Source organism: Leptodactylus fuscus, chromosome 1, assembly GCF_031893055.1.
Source record: "Leptodactylus fuscus isolate aLepFus1 chromosome 1, aLepFus1.hap2, whole genome shotgun sequence".
In the NCBI taxonomy this organism is placed as follows: domain Eukaryota; kingdom Metazoa; phylum Chordata; class Amphibia; order Anura; family Leptodactylidae; genus Leptodactylus; species Leptodactylus fuscus.
This window is the reverse complement of record NC_134265.1, coordinates 18,352,862-18,367,374: the sequence shown is the minus strand read 5'-3', so window position 1 is coordinate 18,367,374 and position 14,513 is coordinate 18,352,862. Positions and strand designations below refer to the sequence as shown.

At 53.2% G+C, this 14,513-nt stretch overlaps 1 protein-coding gene across 2 annotated transcripts in view; it reads right to left on the bottom strand.

Moving 5' to 3' along the window:
- Positions 1–14,253, bottom strand: part of CPLANE1 (ciliogenesis and planar polarity effector complex subunit 1) — a 39,278-nt gene extending 25,025 nt beyond the window's left edge. For both annotated transcript variants that reach the window (XM_075267638.1, XM_075267647.1), the window contains exons 1-13: positions 14,172–14,253; positions 13,470–13,603; positions 12,712–12,835; positions 12,027–12,146; positions 11,657–11,892; positions 8,354–8,460; positions 7,332–7,488; positions 7,148–7,251; positions 6,883–7,065; positions 3,470–3,725; positions 2,780–2,935; positions 1,633–2,366; positions 12–223 (exon numbers count right to left, since the gene is read on the bottom strand). In XM_075267638.1, the coding sequence (XP_075123739.1) occupies positions 12–223; positions 1,633–2,366; positions 2,780–2,935; positions 3,470–3,725; positions 6,883–7,065; positions 7,148–7,251; positions 7,332–7,488; positions 8,354–8,460; positions 11,657–11,892; positions 12,027–12,146; positions 12,712–12,835; positions 13,470–13,550 (2,470 nt within the window). In that variant the 5' untranslated portion in view covers positions 13,551–13,603; positions 14,172–14,253. The remainder of the gene's footprint in view (positions 1–11; positions 224–1,632; positions 2,367–2,779; positions 2,936–3,469; positions 3,726–6,882; positions 7,066–7,147; positions 7,252–7,331; positions 7,489–8,353; positions 8,461–11,656; positions 11,893–12,026; positions 12,147–12,711; positions 12,836–13,469; positions 13,604–14,171) is intronic.
- Between the last annotated feature and the right edge of the window lie 260 nt (positions 14,254–14,513).

Genomic DNA, 14,513 nt, shown 5'->3' with positions numbered 1-14,513 from the left:
GGTAATCCTACCTGTCACAGGAAGAAGCCGTACACTCCCCGATAAATATCCTTCCCCGCACTGTATCTCAGCTTGTATATGACACAACAGAAACCCAATGGCCTTCTCTTCATTTTGGACCTCAGGAGCTGACTCCGCGGACGGACGGAGAGAAATCTGCTTTCGGAGTCGGGTCTGGTAGCAAAGAGTCTGATGATATAAGAGACGCCACAGCACAGTCAACCTGCAACGTAAGGAGGGAGGATCAGAACGTCACTCACCTACCCCCGATGTATACCCTGACCACCCTGATGGATACCCTGACCACCCCGATGTATATCCTGACCACCCCGATGTATATCCTGACCACCCCGATGTATATCCTGATTACCCCGATGTATATCCTGACCACCCTGATGTATACCCTGTTTACCCCGATGTATATCCTGACCACCCCGATGTATACCCTGACCACCCCGATGTATACCCTGACCACCCCGATGTATATCCTGACCACCCCGATGTATATCCTGATTACCCCGATGTATATCCTGACCACCCTGATGTATACCCTGATTACCCCGATGTATATCCTGACCACCCTGATGTATACCCTGTTTACCCCGATGTATATCCTGACCACCCTGATGTATACCCTGATTACCCCGATGTATATCCTGACCACCCTGATGGATACCCTGACCACCCCAATGTATACCCACCTACCCCTGATGTACACCCTGACCACCCCGATGTATACCATGATAACCCCGATGTACACTCTGACGACCCCAACGTACACCCTGACCACCCCGACGTACACCCACCTACCCCTGAGGTATACCCTGATCACCCCGATGTATACCCACCTGTCCCCGATGTATACCCCTGACCACCCCGATATATACCCACCTACCCCTGAGGTACACCCTGACCACCCCGATATATACCCTATTCAGATACTATACACAATAATGCCCAGGGGGCTGGGAAAGCTTCTTAGCAGGCCGAGTCTGAAACCCACCTCCTGTCTGGAGCTGCTAATCTTTACCCCCCTCCCATGCTTTACACTGCATTTCTGCCTGACGGCCTGCCATAAGTAAGCATAAGCCCATTAAGCAGCCATGTTTTCCAAATTTTATACAGCCCCTTTATTTGCAAAATTGGACATTACTACAGTTGCTATTCCAATGAGGTGTGTGGGTGACAGCTAGATAGATAACGCATCAGATAGATAGTGCATGATTGACCACCAGTCCTTAAAGGGGTTGTCTGGCCCCATATCAAATTTTTCCAGTATGTGATCTGTCAGGGACCAACACCTGGACCCCTCACAGATCAGCTGTTCTAGCAGCCTCTGACTGTAGGAAGCTGCTAGTGAATGGGTGGCACATGGAGCCCTGCTCCTATATAATATACAAGCAGGACACTGTACGTTGTATAGCGGTTGCTCTTGGCATTGCAGTTCAGACGGGTTCACTTGAATGGGACTGAGCTGAGAACAGACTATGTGACCTATAAAACATGATGTAACCCGGCCTGTAAAGTGGAAGCAGACCCCTGAAGATCCGGCCAGAAATAAATAAGTGCTGTAAAACCCCTTTAACATGCAGCCATAGGAAGGACCCACCACTCAGCCGCTTATCAATGTACCTTTTCTCCGACTTCATAGATTCCTTTCCATTTGGGGCTTCCGTAATAATACACTGAAGTGAGGACCCCGTGTTTGCCCGTTTTATTGCTTTGAACACCGGGGTCCTCAGACAGTCACCGCGAGTCGCGTCGTCCATCGCGTCCTCCATGGAGATAGACTCGAACCGTGCTGTATAAATGGCGCTCAGGCTCCGAGACACCATCTGTAACAGGCAGAAGCTTTCCAGGAGGCTCTTGGAGCGGAGCGGCCGCTGCTGGACAAGGATCAGCTTGATGGTCTCTGCGGTCAGCTTTACCACGTGCCCGATCGTCTGTCGCGGAGCCACGTCCCAGTACAGCACGGTCAGGCACTGGTGAAGGATAGACACGTAGGAGGTCCAGGGGTCGCCCCTTGCTTTCTTTTTGGAAGGTTTATCTGGTTTGAGCTCTGGACATTTGGGGCTTTGGAGGATGGACAGGAAGTGAGTCAGACAGCCCACGGTGTAGTGCAGCAGGGTGCCCGTCTGTGCCACGCTGCCCATCGACACTCCTACCGCCCATGCCGTCAGTATCGTTCTCTGTATACGCAGGAGCTCGCCCAGGACGTCACTTTTCTCTGTGTATTGTTCATTGGCGTGGATAGTATCAAACATGGAAGCAAACTCAAGTCTGCCCTGCTCAGCTCTGCTAAACATGGCGTCCGCAGGGACAGCAAATTTACAATACTCCTCATTATCAGACTCCTCGCTGTCCTCCTGGAAGCAGAAAGATACAACGTTGTGTTAACACTTCACTTGTCATATGAACCTATCATAATATGTGATAATACTTGCAACTTGCAGCCACCACCAGGGGGAGCTCAGTGCACAGCAATTTACACAGATGCCATTGAACTCAATACAACATTTCTTTGCAATGAGCTTCCCCTAGTGGTGACTGCAGGAAAACGCTACGGGTGGAGGCGCTCAATGCAAGGCCCCCCTCTCACCACAGGCTACAGTGGAATGGTCTGCCTCCATAATGACTGCAACATTGGGAACCAGTCACCCCTGGTTTTGGGATCATTGAAGGTCCAACGGAGAAGAACAGATTTATGGAAAATTCACCCCTGTAGTCAGTGATAAGAGATGATTGGGCGCACAATACTGCAGCAGACGCCAGTACTGACCTGCGCCAGCAACTTCTCCAGGTGTCCACAGATCTCCTCCTCTTCTTGTAGAAAGCTGGGTAGTGTGGACCCTGCAGAGGGGGGTTTACAGGGGTCTTTCAGTAACGTGGCTTTCAAGGAAGCAAGGGGCCGCAGTTTAATCCCATTTTTCTTTGACTGCAAGGAAAAAAAAGTAACAGCTGTGTTATGGCACCCCCTACTGGTACATACTTGCTATGGTGCTCCCTGCTGTTACGTACTTGGTATGGCACCCCCTGCTTTTATATACTTGCTATGGTGCCCCCTGCTGTTACATACTTTCTTTGGCGCCCCCTGCTGCTACATACTTGTTATGGTGCCTCCTGCTGTTACATACTTGCCATGGTAGCCGCTGCTGTTACATACTTGCTATGGTAGCCGCTGCTGTTACATACTTGCTATGGCGCCCCCTGCTGTTACATACTTGGTATGGCGCCCCCTGCTGTTACATACTTGGTATGGCGCCCCCTGCTGTTACATACTTGGTATGGCGCCCCCTGCTGTTACATACTTGGTATGGCGCCCCCTGCTGTCACATACTTGGTATGGCGCCCCCTGCTGTTACATACTTGTCATATCGTGTCCCATGCTGTTGTAGCGCCCCCTTCCCTGTTATGGCACCCCACAACCCAGCAAACCCCAGCTGCTATTCTAACATCCTAGATGTGATACCTTTCCTATCTGCAGTGTGTGTCGCACATTCTCCAGTCTCTGGGCCGTATCCAACAGAAGACCCTTCATAAAGTTCTGCGGGGAGAGATTTTCTGCAAAGCGCAGGGTGGTCACCATATACCCATCCGACACCATGATGTAGGGCAGGCGAGAATGGCACGTCACAGAATATCGCTGTCTCATCACATCCGCTTCTGATGTGACCGACCCCAGCGAATCTTCAGGGTTATAGGCTTCTGGGATGGGCACAGGGGGCCTGCAAGAAGAAACAGGAGTCAGTGATACACATAGCTCCCAACAGGCCCGATTGTGGCGGGACAGTCCCGCATTTACAGTTCTGTCCCGCCGTCCTGAACAGCTTAGAGATTGTCCCACTTAGGAGTGTTCTCTCTTTAAAAACTCACTTTGCCCCGATCTCCCGGCTCTCTGCGGAGTCTCCTCCCCCCACCTATCACTCGCGCCACTCTTGTAGTAGACATACAGCCCAGGCCGCAGCCACTCTGATAGTAGGCATACAGCCTAGGCCGCAGCCATTCTGGTAGTAGACATACAGCCTAGGACGCAGCCACTCTGGTAGTAGACATACAGCCTAGGCCGCAGCCACTCTGATAGTAGGCATACAGCCTAGGCCGCAGCCATTCTGGTAGTAGACATACAGCCTAGGACGCAGCCACTCTGGTAGTAGACATACAGCCTAGGCCGCAGCCATTCTGGTAGTAGACATACAGCCTAGGACGCAGCCACTCTGGTAGTAGACATACAGCCTAGGCCGCAGCCACTCTGGTAGTAGACATACAGCCTAGGCCGCAGCCACTCTGGTAGTAGACATACAGCCTAGGCCGCAGCCACTCTGGTAGTAGACATACAGCCTAGGCCGCAGCCACTCTGATAGTAGGCATACAGCCTAGGCCGCAGCCATTCTGGTAGTAGACATACAGCCTAGGCCGCAGCCACTCTGGTAGTAGACATACAGCCCAGGCCGCAGCCACTCTGATAGTAGGCATACAGCCTAGGCCGCAGCCACTCTGGTAGTAGACATACAGCCTAGGACGCAGCCACTCTGGTAGTAGACATACAGCCTAGGCCGCAGCCACTCTGGTAGTAGAGATACAGCCTAGGCCGCAGCCACTCTGGTAGTAGACATACAGCCTAGGCCGCAGCCACTCTGGTAGTAGACATACAGCCTAGGCCGCAGCCACTCTGGTAGTAGACATACAGCCTAGGCCGCAGCCACTCTGGTAGTAGAGATACAGCCTAGGCCGCAGCCACTCTGGTAGTAGAGATACAGCCTAGGCCGCAGCCACTCTGGTAGTAGAGATACAGCCTAGGCCGCAGCCACTCTGGTAGTAGACATACAGCCTAGGCCGCAGCCACTCTGGTAGTAGACATACAGCCTAGGCCGCAGCCACTCTGGTAGTAGACATACAGCCTAGGCCGCAGCCACTCTGGTAGTAGACATACAGCCTAGGCCGCAGCCACTCTGGTAGTAGACATACAGCCTAGGCCGCAGCCACTCTGGTAGTAGAGATACAGCCTAGGCCGCAGCCACTCTGGTAGTAGAGATACAGCCTAGGCCGCAGCCACTCTGGTAGTAGACATACAGCCTAGGCCGCAGCCACTCTGGTAGTAGACATACAGCCTAGGCCGCAGCCACTCTGGTAGTAGACATACAGCCTAGGCCGCAGCCACTCTGGTAGTAGACATACAGCCTAGGCCGCAGCCACTCTGGTAGTAGACATACAGCCTAGGCCGCAGCCACTCTGGTAGTAGACATACAGCCTAGGCCGCAGCCACTCTGGTAGTAGACATACAGCCTAGGCCGCAGCCACTCTGGTAGTAGAGATACAGCCTAGGCCGCAGCCACTCTGGTAGTAGACATACAGCCTAGGCCGCAGCCACTCTGGTAGTAGACATACAGCCTAGGCCGCAGCCACTCTGGTAGTAGACATACAGCCTAGGCCGCAGCCACTCTGGTAGTAGACATACAGCCTAGGCCGCAGCCACTCTGGTAGTAGACATACAGCCTAGGCCGCAGCCACTCTGGTAGTAGAGATACAGCCTAGGCCGCAGCCACTCTGGTAGTAGAGATACAGCCTAGGCCGCAGCCACTCTGGTAGTAGACATACAGCCTAGGCCGCAGCCACTCTGGTAGTAGACATACAGCCTAGGCCGCAGCCACTCTGGTAGTAGACATACAGCCTAGGCCGCAGCCACTCTGGTAGTAGACATACAGCCTAGGCCGCAGCCACTCTGGTAGTAGACATACAGCCTAGGCCGCAGCCACTCTGGTAGTAGACATACAGCCTAGGCCGCAGCCACTCTGGTAGTAGACATACAGCCTAGGCCGCAGCCACTCTGGTAGTAGAGATACAGCCTAGGCCGCAGCCACTCTGGTAGTAGACATACAGCCTAGGCCGCAGCCACTCTGGTAGTAGACATACAGCCTAGGCCGCAGCCACTCTGGTAGTAGACATACAGCCTAGGCCGCAGCCACTCTGGTAGTAGACATACAGCCTAGGCCGCAGCCACTCTGGTAGTAGACATACAGCCTAGGCCGCAGCCACTCTGGTAGTAGACATACAGCCTAGGCCGCAGCCACTCTGGTAGTAGAGATACAGCCTAGGCCGCAGCCACTCTGGTAGTAGACATACAGCCTAGGCCGCAGCCACTCTGGTAGTAGACATACAGCCTTCATGTCAGATGACTTCCTGTCTATTCACTTAGATGGAACTTCAAGGACATTTCCACACCACAGACCACAAGGCCGGCCCTTACCCCGATTTTTATTTTTTACCACCCGTTATACTTACACATAGGTCAGCGGGACAGAAGAGGTGAGAGAAGGAGGCTAGAATGAGAAAAGGAGGAGCGAAAAATAAATGGAAAGACACCAAGATCACAGACGAGAAATGGAGAGAAAGAATCTAGGACAGCAGAGAATGAAGATGGAAATCGTATACTTAAAGGGAGTGTGCAGCTCAGAAAATCCTATTGTCATACACCTCATTAGTCAATTGTGAGTTAAAGGGGGTGTCAATGGAAGCCCGATCGCTATACAGTGCACAGAGCTACCGGCTCCATGTACATACCCCCGAACAGGGGGTCAGCTATCACCTCCACACACACCCCTTTAATAGAGGGAGGTCCTCCTTTTAGGATCCATATTTCTTGGCCAAAGTAGAAAGAGGTTACAAAGAGAGTCCTCTCTCTCGGAGGACCCAACCTGTCCTGCATTACACACAGTACCCAAGGATATGTATGGACACTGTGTAATACTTCATTTCCCCTGCGGGGGAGCTGTAGGGAAATTGAACACTTGTCGTCAGGTTTCCCCAACAAATTGCAGGTTCTGGCAGAGGATAATCCCTACAGAGAGCACCTGCATATCTGGCACCATGAGAAAGAACACGAACCTGTATGTAATAAAAGGATGAAGCGGAATAAACTCTGCCGGCCCGAATTCGACACTGCACCCAAAAGTGGTCAGAGTCAGGAGTTCCCCCATACGCGTCAATAGCAGCAGAGAACCCCTCTTCAGCATACAGGCCAGGAATAGACTATCTGCAGTCCATGACATGTCCGCCACCCAGTAAGACCTGCAAGAAGGACAAGGACACCTTAAATCTGGAATTTTATGACCAATGCTACTTAGAGAACGGCAAACAAGGCTCTTCTGACCTCAGCAATCTGGATGGGATTTGTTGCTCCCTACTGCCGCACCCTCTCAAGCTGCCGCACACGGTGACGAAATTCATGGTGTTTATAAAGAGGACGCGGGTCTCCTGCAAGAAGGGTCCAGAACATGACATCACAGACATCTCACCGGCACTGGGGGAGGGGAATCTACCGGGAATGACCGTACCTTTGGGTTTTTTTGGTTTAAAGCCAAGGTTAGGACTAGTCCATCCTGGGAGAAGCGAGCCAGCAGGGAGCCCCGGGACTTCACCGGTGCACAGCTTGGAGCGATACTTGTCACAGAGATCTCCTGTTTCGCCCAGTGAACGTGGTGTGTGGTTGCGCTGAAAGAAGATTAACCCTTCATATAACCTCACATACAGCGTTGATTTCGTTAGTTAGGGTTACAGTCTTGCCAAAACGAATGTGCTTCCCCCTGTTTCCATGAAGCGCTCTGCCCAATCATTGTGAGAACTGTGCCTGTCTTCCTGAAAAATTCCATAAAACGCTCTGCCCAATCATATAGAGAACCATGCAATTGTTTATAACCACATCATCTTCCTGGGCAGTTCCATGAAGCGCTCTGCCCGATCAAGGAGAGACTTGTGCAGCTATTTATAGCCACATCTTGTCCCCATGAGAATATCCATAAAGCACTCTGCCTGATCATTGAGAGAGTTGTTCAGCTATTTATAGCCACATCTTGTCCCCATGAGAATTTCCATAAAATGCTCTGCCTAATCATATAGAGAACCATGCAATTGTTTATAACCAGATCATCTTCCTGGGCAGTTCCATAAAGCGCTCTACCCAATCATGGAGAGACTTGTGCAGCTTTTTATAGCCACATCTTGTCCCCATGAGAATTTCCATAAAGTGCTCTGCCTGATCATGGAGAAACCTGTGCAGCTTTTTATAGCCACATCTTGTCCCCATGAGAATTTCCATAAAGCGCTCTGCCCGATCATTAGGAAAACTGTGCAGCTATGTGTAGCCACATCTTCTCTCCCTGCTTCCTGGCACTGATTTGTATGGACAAGGCTCCCTCAAAGTTTTCCGCCAAGGCCGATTCTTGTTGCCCCACAAGATTAGCAGTGCCACTAAAGCTGCCATCCCTCCTGCATAGTCATAGAGGAGATGAGGGGTAAAGCGGTGACCCCCTTCATCTTTAGCCTTGCAAGACCCATACAATAATACTGCAGCACTTACCTGTGTAATTTCTGATCTTTCTCAAACCATCTTAGAGCCAAGAAAGTCATCACAAGTCGTGGCCCCAAATAGGAGACAAATGTGCACAAGCAGCAGTCACCCAACACCTACGGGGAGAGATAGTGTATAGTTACCAAGCTGGAGGACATCCAATATGGCTGCCAGAGTGCAGAATATCTAGTCACATCCCTGTATCACTGCACAACTCGCTGTTCAGGACTATCAGAAAGCTGGGTGGTAAGACATTTTTGGATGCGTTACAGCAGCCATCTCTGAATAGTCTATGACATCAATGTTCCCCCTGGTGATCAGGTGGGCACAGAGACAATAATAGTATGCCAAGGTGCACCAATTACCTTCATATAATATCTGGTCAGAGGGCAGGAAGGAGGATTTAATCCCTGTATAAATGAGAAGACTGATATGCTGTGCTGAGCTCACAGAGCATTGTCTAGGCTTCTAAACTAAAGGCAGGGGTATTTATTGTATTTGGAATAGTATATAGTCTAGACAATGCTCTGTGAGCTAAACATAGCAGCAGCGGCACAAATCTCTCTGCTAGTTTGTTACAATGTATCAGTGTGTAGTCCAGGCTGTTGAGCTCACAGAGCATTGTCTAAACGGGATATTTCAGCCACAGCTACACAAATCTCTTGGCTACTTTGTTATAATGCATCAGTCTGGAATCCCAGGCTATTGTGCTCACGGAGCATTGTCTAGACTGGATACATCAGCAGCAGATGCACTAATCTCTCCGCTAGTTTGCTACAATGTATAATGGTATAGTCCAGGCTGTTGAGCTCACAGAGCATTGTCTAGACTGGATACAATTAAAGGGATTCTACCATTAAACTACCTTTTTTTCTAATGAACACGTCAGAATAGCCTTAAGAAAGGCTATTCGTCTCCGACGTGGTCTCCGCCGCGCCATTCCGTAGAAATACCGGTTTTAACCGGTATGCAAATGAGATCTCCACAGCAATGAGGGCGGGCCCCAGCGCTGAAACACCGATGAGCGCGTCCCCATTGCTGCCCAGAGCTCTTTCCTGCGCCGCCTCCTTCTTCTGCAGCAACTCCGCCTCTTCTGGCTTCTCTTGCTCTTGTAGTTCTATACAGGAGCATAAAGAGGCCACCCCAAAATGTCCGCTGGCCGGCTCCTGTATTGAACTGCAAGAGCGGCTACCCCAAAATGGCCGGCAGTACAGTACAGGGACAATGGCGGGCAGACCTGGCTGTACGGGACAATGGCGGGCAGACCTAGCTGTACGGGACAATGGCGGGCAGACCAGGCTGTACGGGACAATGGCGGGCAGACCTGGCTGTACGGGACAATGGCGGGCAGACCTGGCTGTACGGGACAATGGCGGGCAGACCTGGCTGTACGGGACAATGGCGGGCAGACCTGGCTGTACGGGACAATGGCGGGCAGACCAGGCTGTACGGGACAATGGCGGGCAGACCTGGCTGTACGGGACAATGGCGGGCAGACCTGGCTGTACGGGACAATGGCGGGCAGACCTGGCTGTACGGGACAATGGCGGGCAGACCTGGCTGTACGGGACAATGGCGGGCAGACCTGGCTGTACGGGACAATGGCGGGCAGACCTGGCTGTACGGGACAATGGCGGGCAGACCTGGCTGTACGGGACAATGGCGGGCAGACCTGGCTGTACGGGACAATGGCGGGCAGACCTGGCTGTACGGGACAATGGCGGGCAGACCTGGCTGTACGGGACAATGGCGGGCAGACCTGGCTGTACGGGACAATGGCGGGCAGACCTGGCTGTGCGGGACAATGGCGGGCAGACCTGGCTGTGCGGGACAATGGCGGGCAGACCTGGCTGTGCGGGACAATGGCGGGCAGACCAGGCTGTGCGGGACAATGGCGGGCAGACCTGGCTGTACGGGACAATGGCGGGCAGACCTGGCTGTACGGGACAATGGCGGGCAGACCTGGCTGTACGGGACAATGGCGGGCAGACCTGGCTGTACGGGACAATGGCGGGCAGACCAGGCTGTGTGGGACAATGGCGGGCAGACCTGGCTGTACGGGACAATGGCGGGCAGACCTGGCTGTACGGGACAATGGCGGGCAGTCCTGGCTGTACGGGACAATGGCGGGCAGACCTGGCTGTACGGGACAATGGCGGGCAGACCTGGCTGTACGGGACAATGGCGGGCAGACCTGGCTGTACGGGACAATGGCGGGCAGACCTGGCTGTACGGGACAATGGCGGGCAGACCAGGCTGTGCGGGACAATGGCGGGCAGACCAGGCTGTGCGGGACAATGGCGGGCAGTCCTGGCTGTACGGGACAATGGCGGGCAGACCTGGCTGTACCGGACAATGGCGGGCAGACCTGGCTGTACGGGACAATGGCGGGCAGACCTGGCTGTACGGGACAATGGCGGGCAGACCTGGCTGTACCGGACAATGGCGGGCAGACCTGGCTGTACCGGACAATGGCGGGCAGACCTGGCTGTACCGGACAATGGCGGGCAGACCTGGCTGTACCGGACAATGGCGGGCAGACCTGGCTGTACCGGACAATGGCGGGCAGACCTGGCTGTACCGGACAATGGCGGGCAGACCTGGCTGTACCGGACAATGGCGGGCAGACCTGGCTGTACAGGACAATGGCGGGCAGACACGGCTGTACAGGACAATGGTGGGCAGACCCGGCTGTACAGGACAATGGCGGGCAGACCTGGCTGTACAGGGACAATGGCGGGCAGACCTGGCTGTACAGGGACAATGGCGGGTAGACCTGGCTGTACAGGACAATGGCGGGCAGACCTGGCTGTACGGGGACAATGGCGGGCAGACCCGGCTGTACAGGACAATGGTGGGCAGACCTGGCTGTACAGGGACAATGGCGGGTAGACCTGGCTGTACGGGGACAATGGCGGGCAGACCCGGCTGTACAGGACAATGGTGGGCAGACCTGGCTGTACAGGGACAATGGCGGGTAGACCTGGCTGTACAGGACAATGGCGGGCAGACCTGGCTGTACGGGGACAATGGCGGGCAGACCCGGCTGTACAGGACAATGGTGGGCAGACCTGGCTGTACAGGACAATGGCGGGCAGACCTGGCTGTATGGGGACAATGGCGGGCAGACCCGGCTGTACAGGACAATGGCGGGCAGACCTGGCTGTACAGGGACAATGGCGGGCAGACCTGGCTGTACAGGACAATGGCGGGCAGACCCGGCTGTACAGGGACAATGGCGGGCAGACCTGGCTGTACAGGACAATGGCGGGCAGACCTGGCTGTACGGGGACAATGGCGGGCAGTCCGTACCTCGCTCTTGATGAATACGGCGTGCACAGTCGCCTCTTTGTCCGTCACCCCGGGGAACGTGACGTCATCACCATGCTCTATCCTACTCCACCGGCACGGCAGGACCCGCTTCTTCTGAGGTATCAGATGAGGCTTTTCCTCGGTGTTCTCCCACAGGTAGACAGAGCCGCTGTGAGTCGCCAGGAGAACTCTGCGGCCATCACCGCACACATAGAGGTGCAGCCTCAAGGAGATTCCTGCGAGAGGAACACACGGGAGACACATGACTGGGGCTCAGGGTAAAATGATATTACTTTTGGGGTAGTACCCCTCTACCAGACAGCCCCCCCATCCCTGACCACCATCAGACAAGCCTTCCTGTCCCGCTTACCTTGAGCGGACACAATTTCCTTAGTGATGACATCATTTGTCGGGACGATCTGCAGACAGTCCGCGTCTTTATTCCACAGGGACAGCTCCCCGGTGAGGTGCAGCGCCGCCAGCCAGGCTCCTGAGGGGAAAATAGGTAACGTCTTACCTAGGACATCAGATAGTGGGATCTGACACCCAGCACCCCTGCCGATCAGCTTATATAGACAGCAGCAGTTCATCGGTCACATGGCCTGCTCGCAGCTCAGTCCCATTCCAATGAATGGGACTGAGCTGCAGTACCAAGCACAACCACTAGACAACGTATCACACTGGGCTTGACCGGATTGACCATCTAAACGTTACAGTCTCTTCACATAGCGAGAGGGACAAGTATCCGGCGACTAAAGGAGAGGTCATCAATATCATCAATCTGGAAAACCCCTTTAAATGTGGGGGCGGTAGTAACCACCGATATCCTGCTGCAGCGGGGGCAACATGAAGTCTGTGTGCGCCTCCTATGTCTCTGTGTGGACTAGCTGAGGGTCGACTTCATTAACTGCTGGAAGAAAGCTATTCCTCCTGACCACACCATACACATGCACACTTAGCCAAGCATGGCGTCTCAATAGAGAAAAGAGCGTGCAGAAGAAATGAAGACTGATCTACTGTGTGAGCGCTGCAGAGGGGGGGAGGGGGCAACTGACCATTATCAGAGGTAGCCAGGGTCACCACATTGCTCTTCTTCAGGATGGTCTTCTTCACACTGCCGGAGCGAAGCTTTATCTCACAGACCTGCCGCTCATCCACCAGGAAGACACCCTCCTTCTCCTAGAAGAAAGTGACGTCAGTCAGGAACTTCACCAGCAGAATAGTGAGCGCAGCTCTGGAGTATAATACAGGATAAGTAATGTAATGTATGTACACAGTGACTGCACCAGCAGAACAGTGAGTGCAGCTCTGGAGTATAATACAGGATAAGTAATGTAATGTATGTACACAGTGACTGTACCAGGAGAATAGTGAGCGCAGCTCTGGGGTATAATACAGGATAAGTAATGTAATGTATGTACAGAGTGACTGTACCAGCAGAATAGTGAGCGCAGCTCTGGAGTATAATACAGGATAAGTAATGTAATGTATGTACACAGTGACTGTACCAGCAGAATAGTGAGCGCAGCTCTGGAGTATAATACAGGGTAAGTAATGTAATGTATGTACACAGTGACTGCACCAGCAGAATAGTGAGCGCAGCTCTGGAGTATAATACAGGGTAAGTAATGTAATGTATGTACACAGTGACTGCACCAGCAGAATAGTGAGCGCAGCTCTGGAGTATAATACAGGATAAGTAATGTAATGTATGTACACAGTGACTGCACCAGCAGAATAGTGAGCGCAGCTCTGGAGAAGTGACTACTGCTTATGTAGATTATACGTGTATAAACACGTTTCTGGTACTGACCTGACCTAACCAGCACAATCTGACACACGGCTTCTTCCTCTTGATACTAGTAGACAGAAGAACCTCTAGAGAGACGTCCATGCTCCTTACAACACATCAGCGCCCCCCTGGGGCTGGAATGGATGTCCTGGGATCTGGGGGTGTATGAAAGACACAGCGACTGTAGCAAAGTACAAAACAATGTGTCCAGGTGTAATTTAAGGATGACGTAAACAGGGGCAGTCATGGCCGCAGCGATGCTAATAGCACCGCCATACAGGGGGTCACTGCACACCCAGCACTTGCCACAATGACCCCGCACCAGCTACTAATCAGGTAGTATATGACTGTAATGGCCACACACGTTATTGCCCCCCTCACAGGGTATTAGCCGCTTTCATTGCCCCCCATACTCACCTGTCCTGGCGCCCCGGTGTCCCCACCAATGTCCGGTCCAGCGCCCCCCGGTGACTTGTTCTGTACGGTATATACTGTGTCCAGAGCCGGTATATATAATATATAGGTAGACCTCCAGGGCTGAACCCCCTGCTACTCCTCTGCACCCCATGACTACAACTCCCAGCAGTCACCGCGGCTATAACACATAGCAGGCCATAACCTGTGTACAGAGCTGGAGAACTACAAGGCTCAGCATGGACCCGACACTGAGGACAGGCTGAGGGTACAGTGTATACAGCCATGTCCTATATACCGGCCTCTCACCTGCTCCGTACAGCCGGGCCCCGGGCTCTGACATGACGGATCTCCGGACAGGAAGCCCGGGAAGAAGAGCGGCAGCGGCGGGAGGTAACGGAGAGGAGGAGCCCCGCCCCTGGATGCGGGATAGCCCCGCCCATAGAGATAGGCAGAGCCCGCAGCCAGTGTATGTACGGGAGCTGCCGCTAGGGGAGCTCTGACAGGGAAACCTGACAGTATGTGCAGACTATAGTAAAGAGTGACGTCAGATGGTCACATGACATTCTCAATTCTCAAGAAAGCATAGAAAGTTATGGAGAGGGAAGAGATGTGGGGGCAGGGTGTAGTGAGGGGGGAGATGTGGGGTGT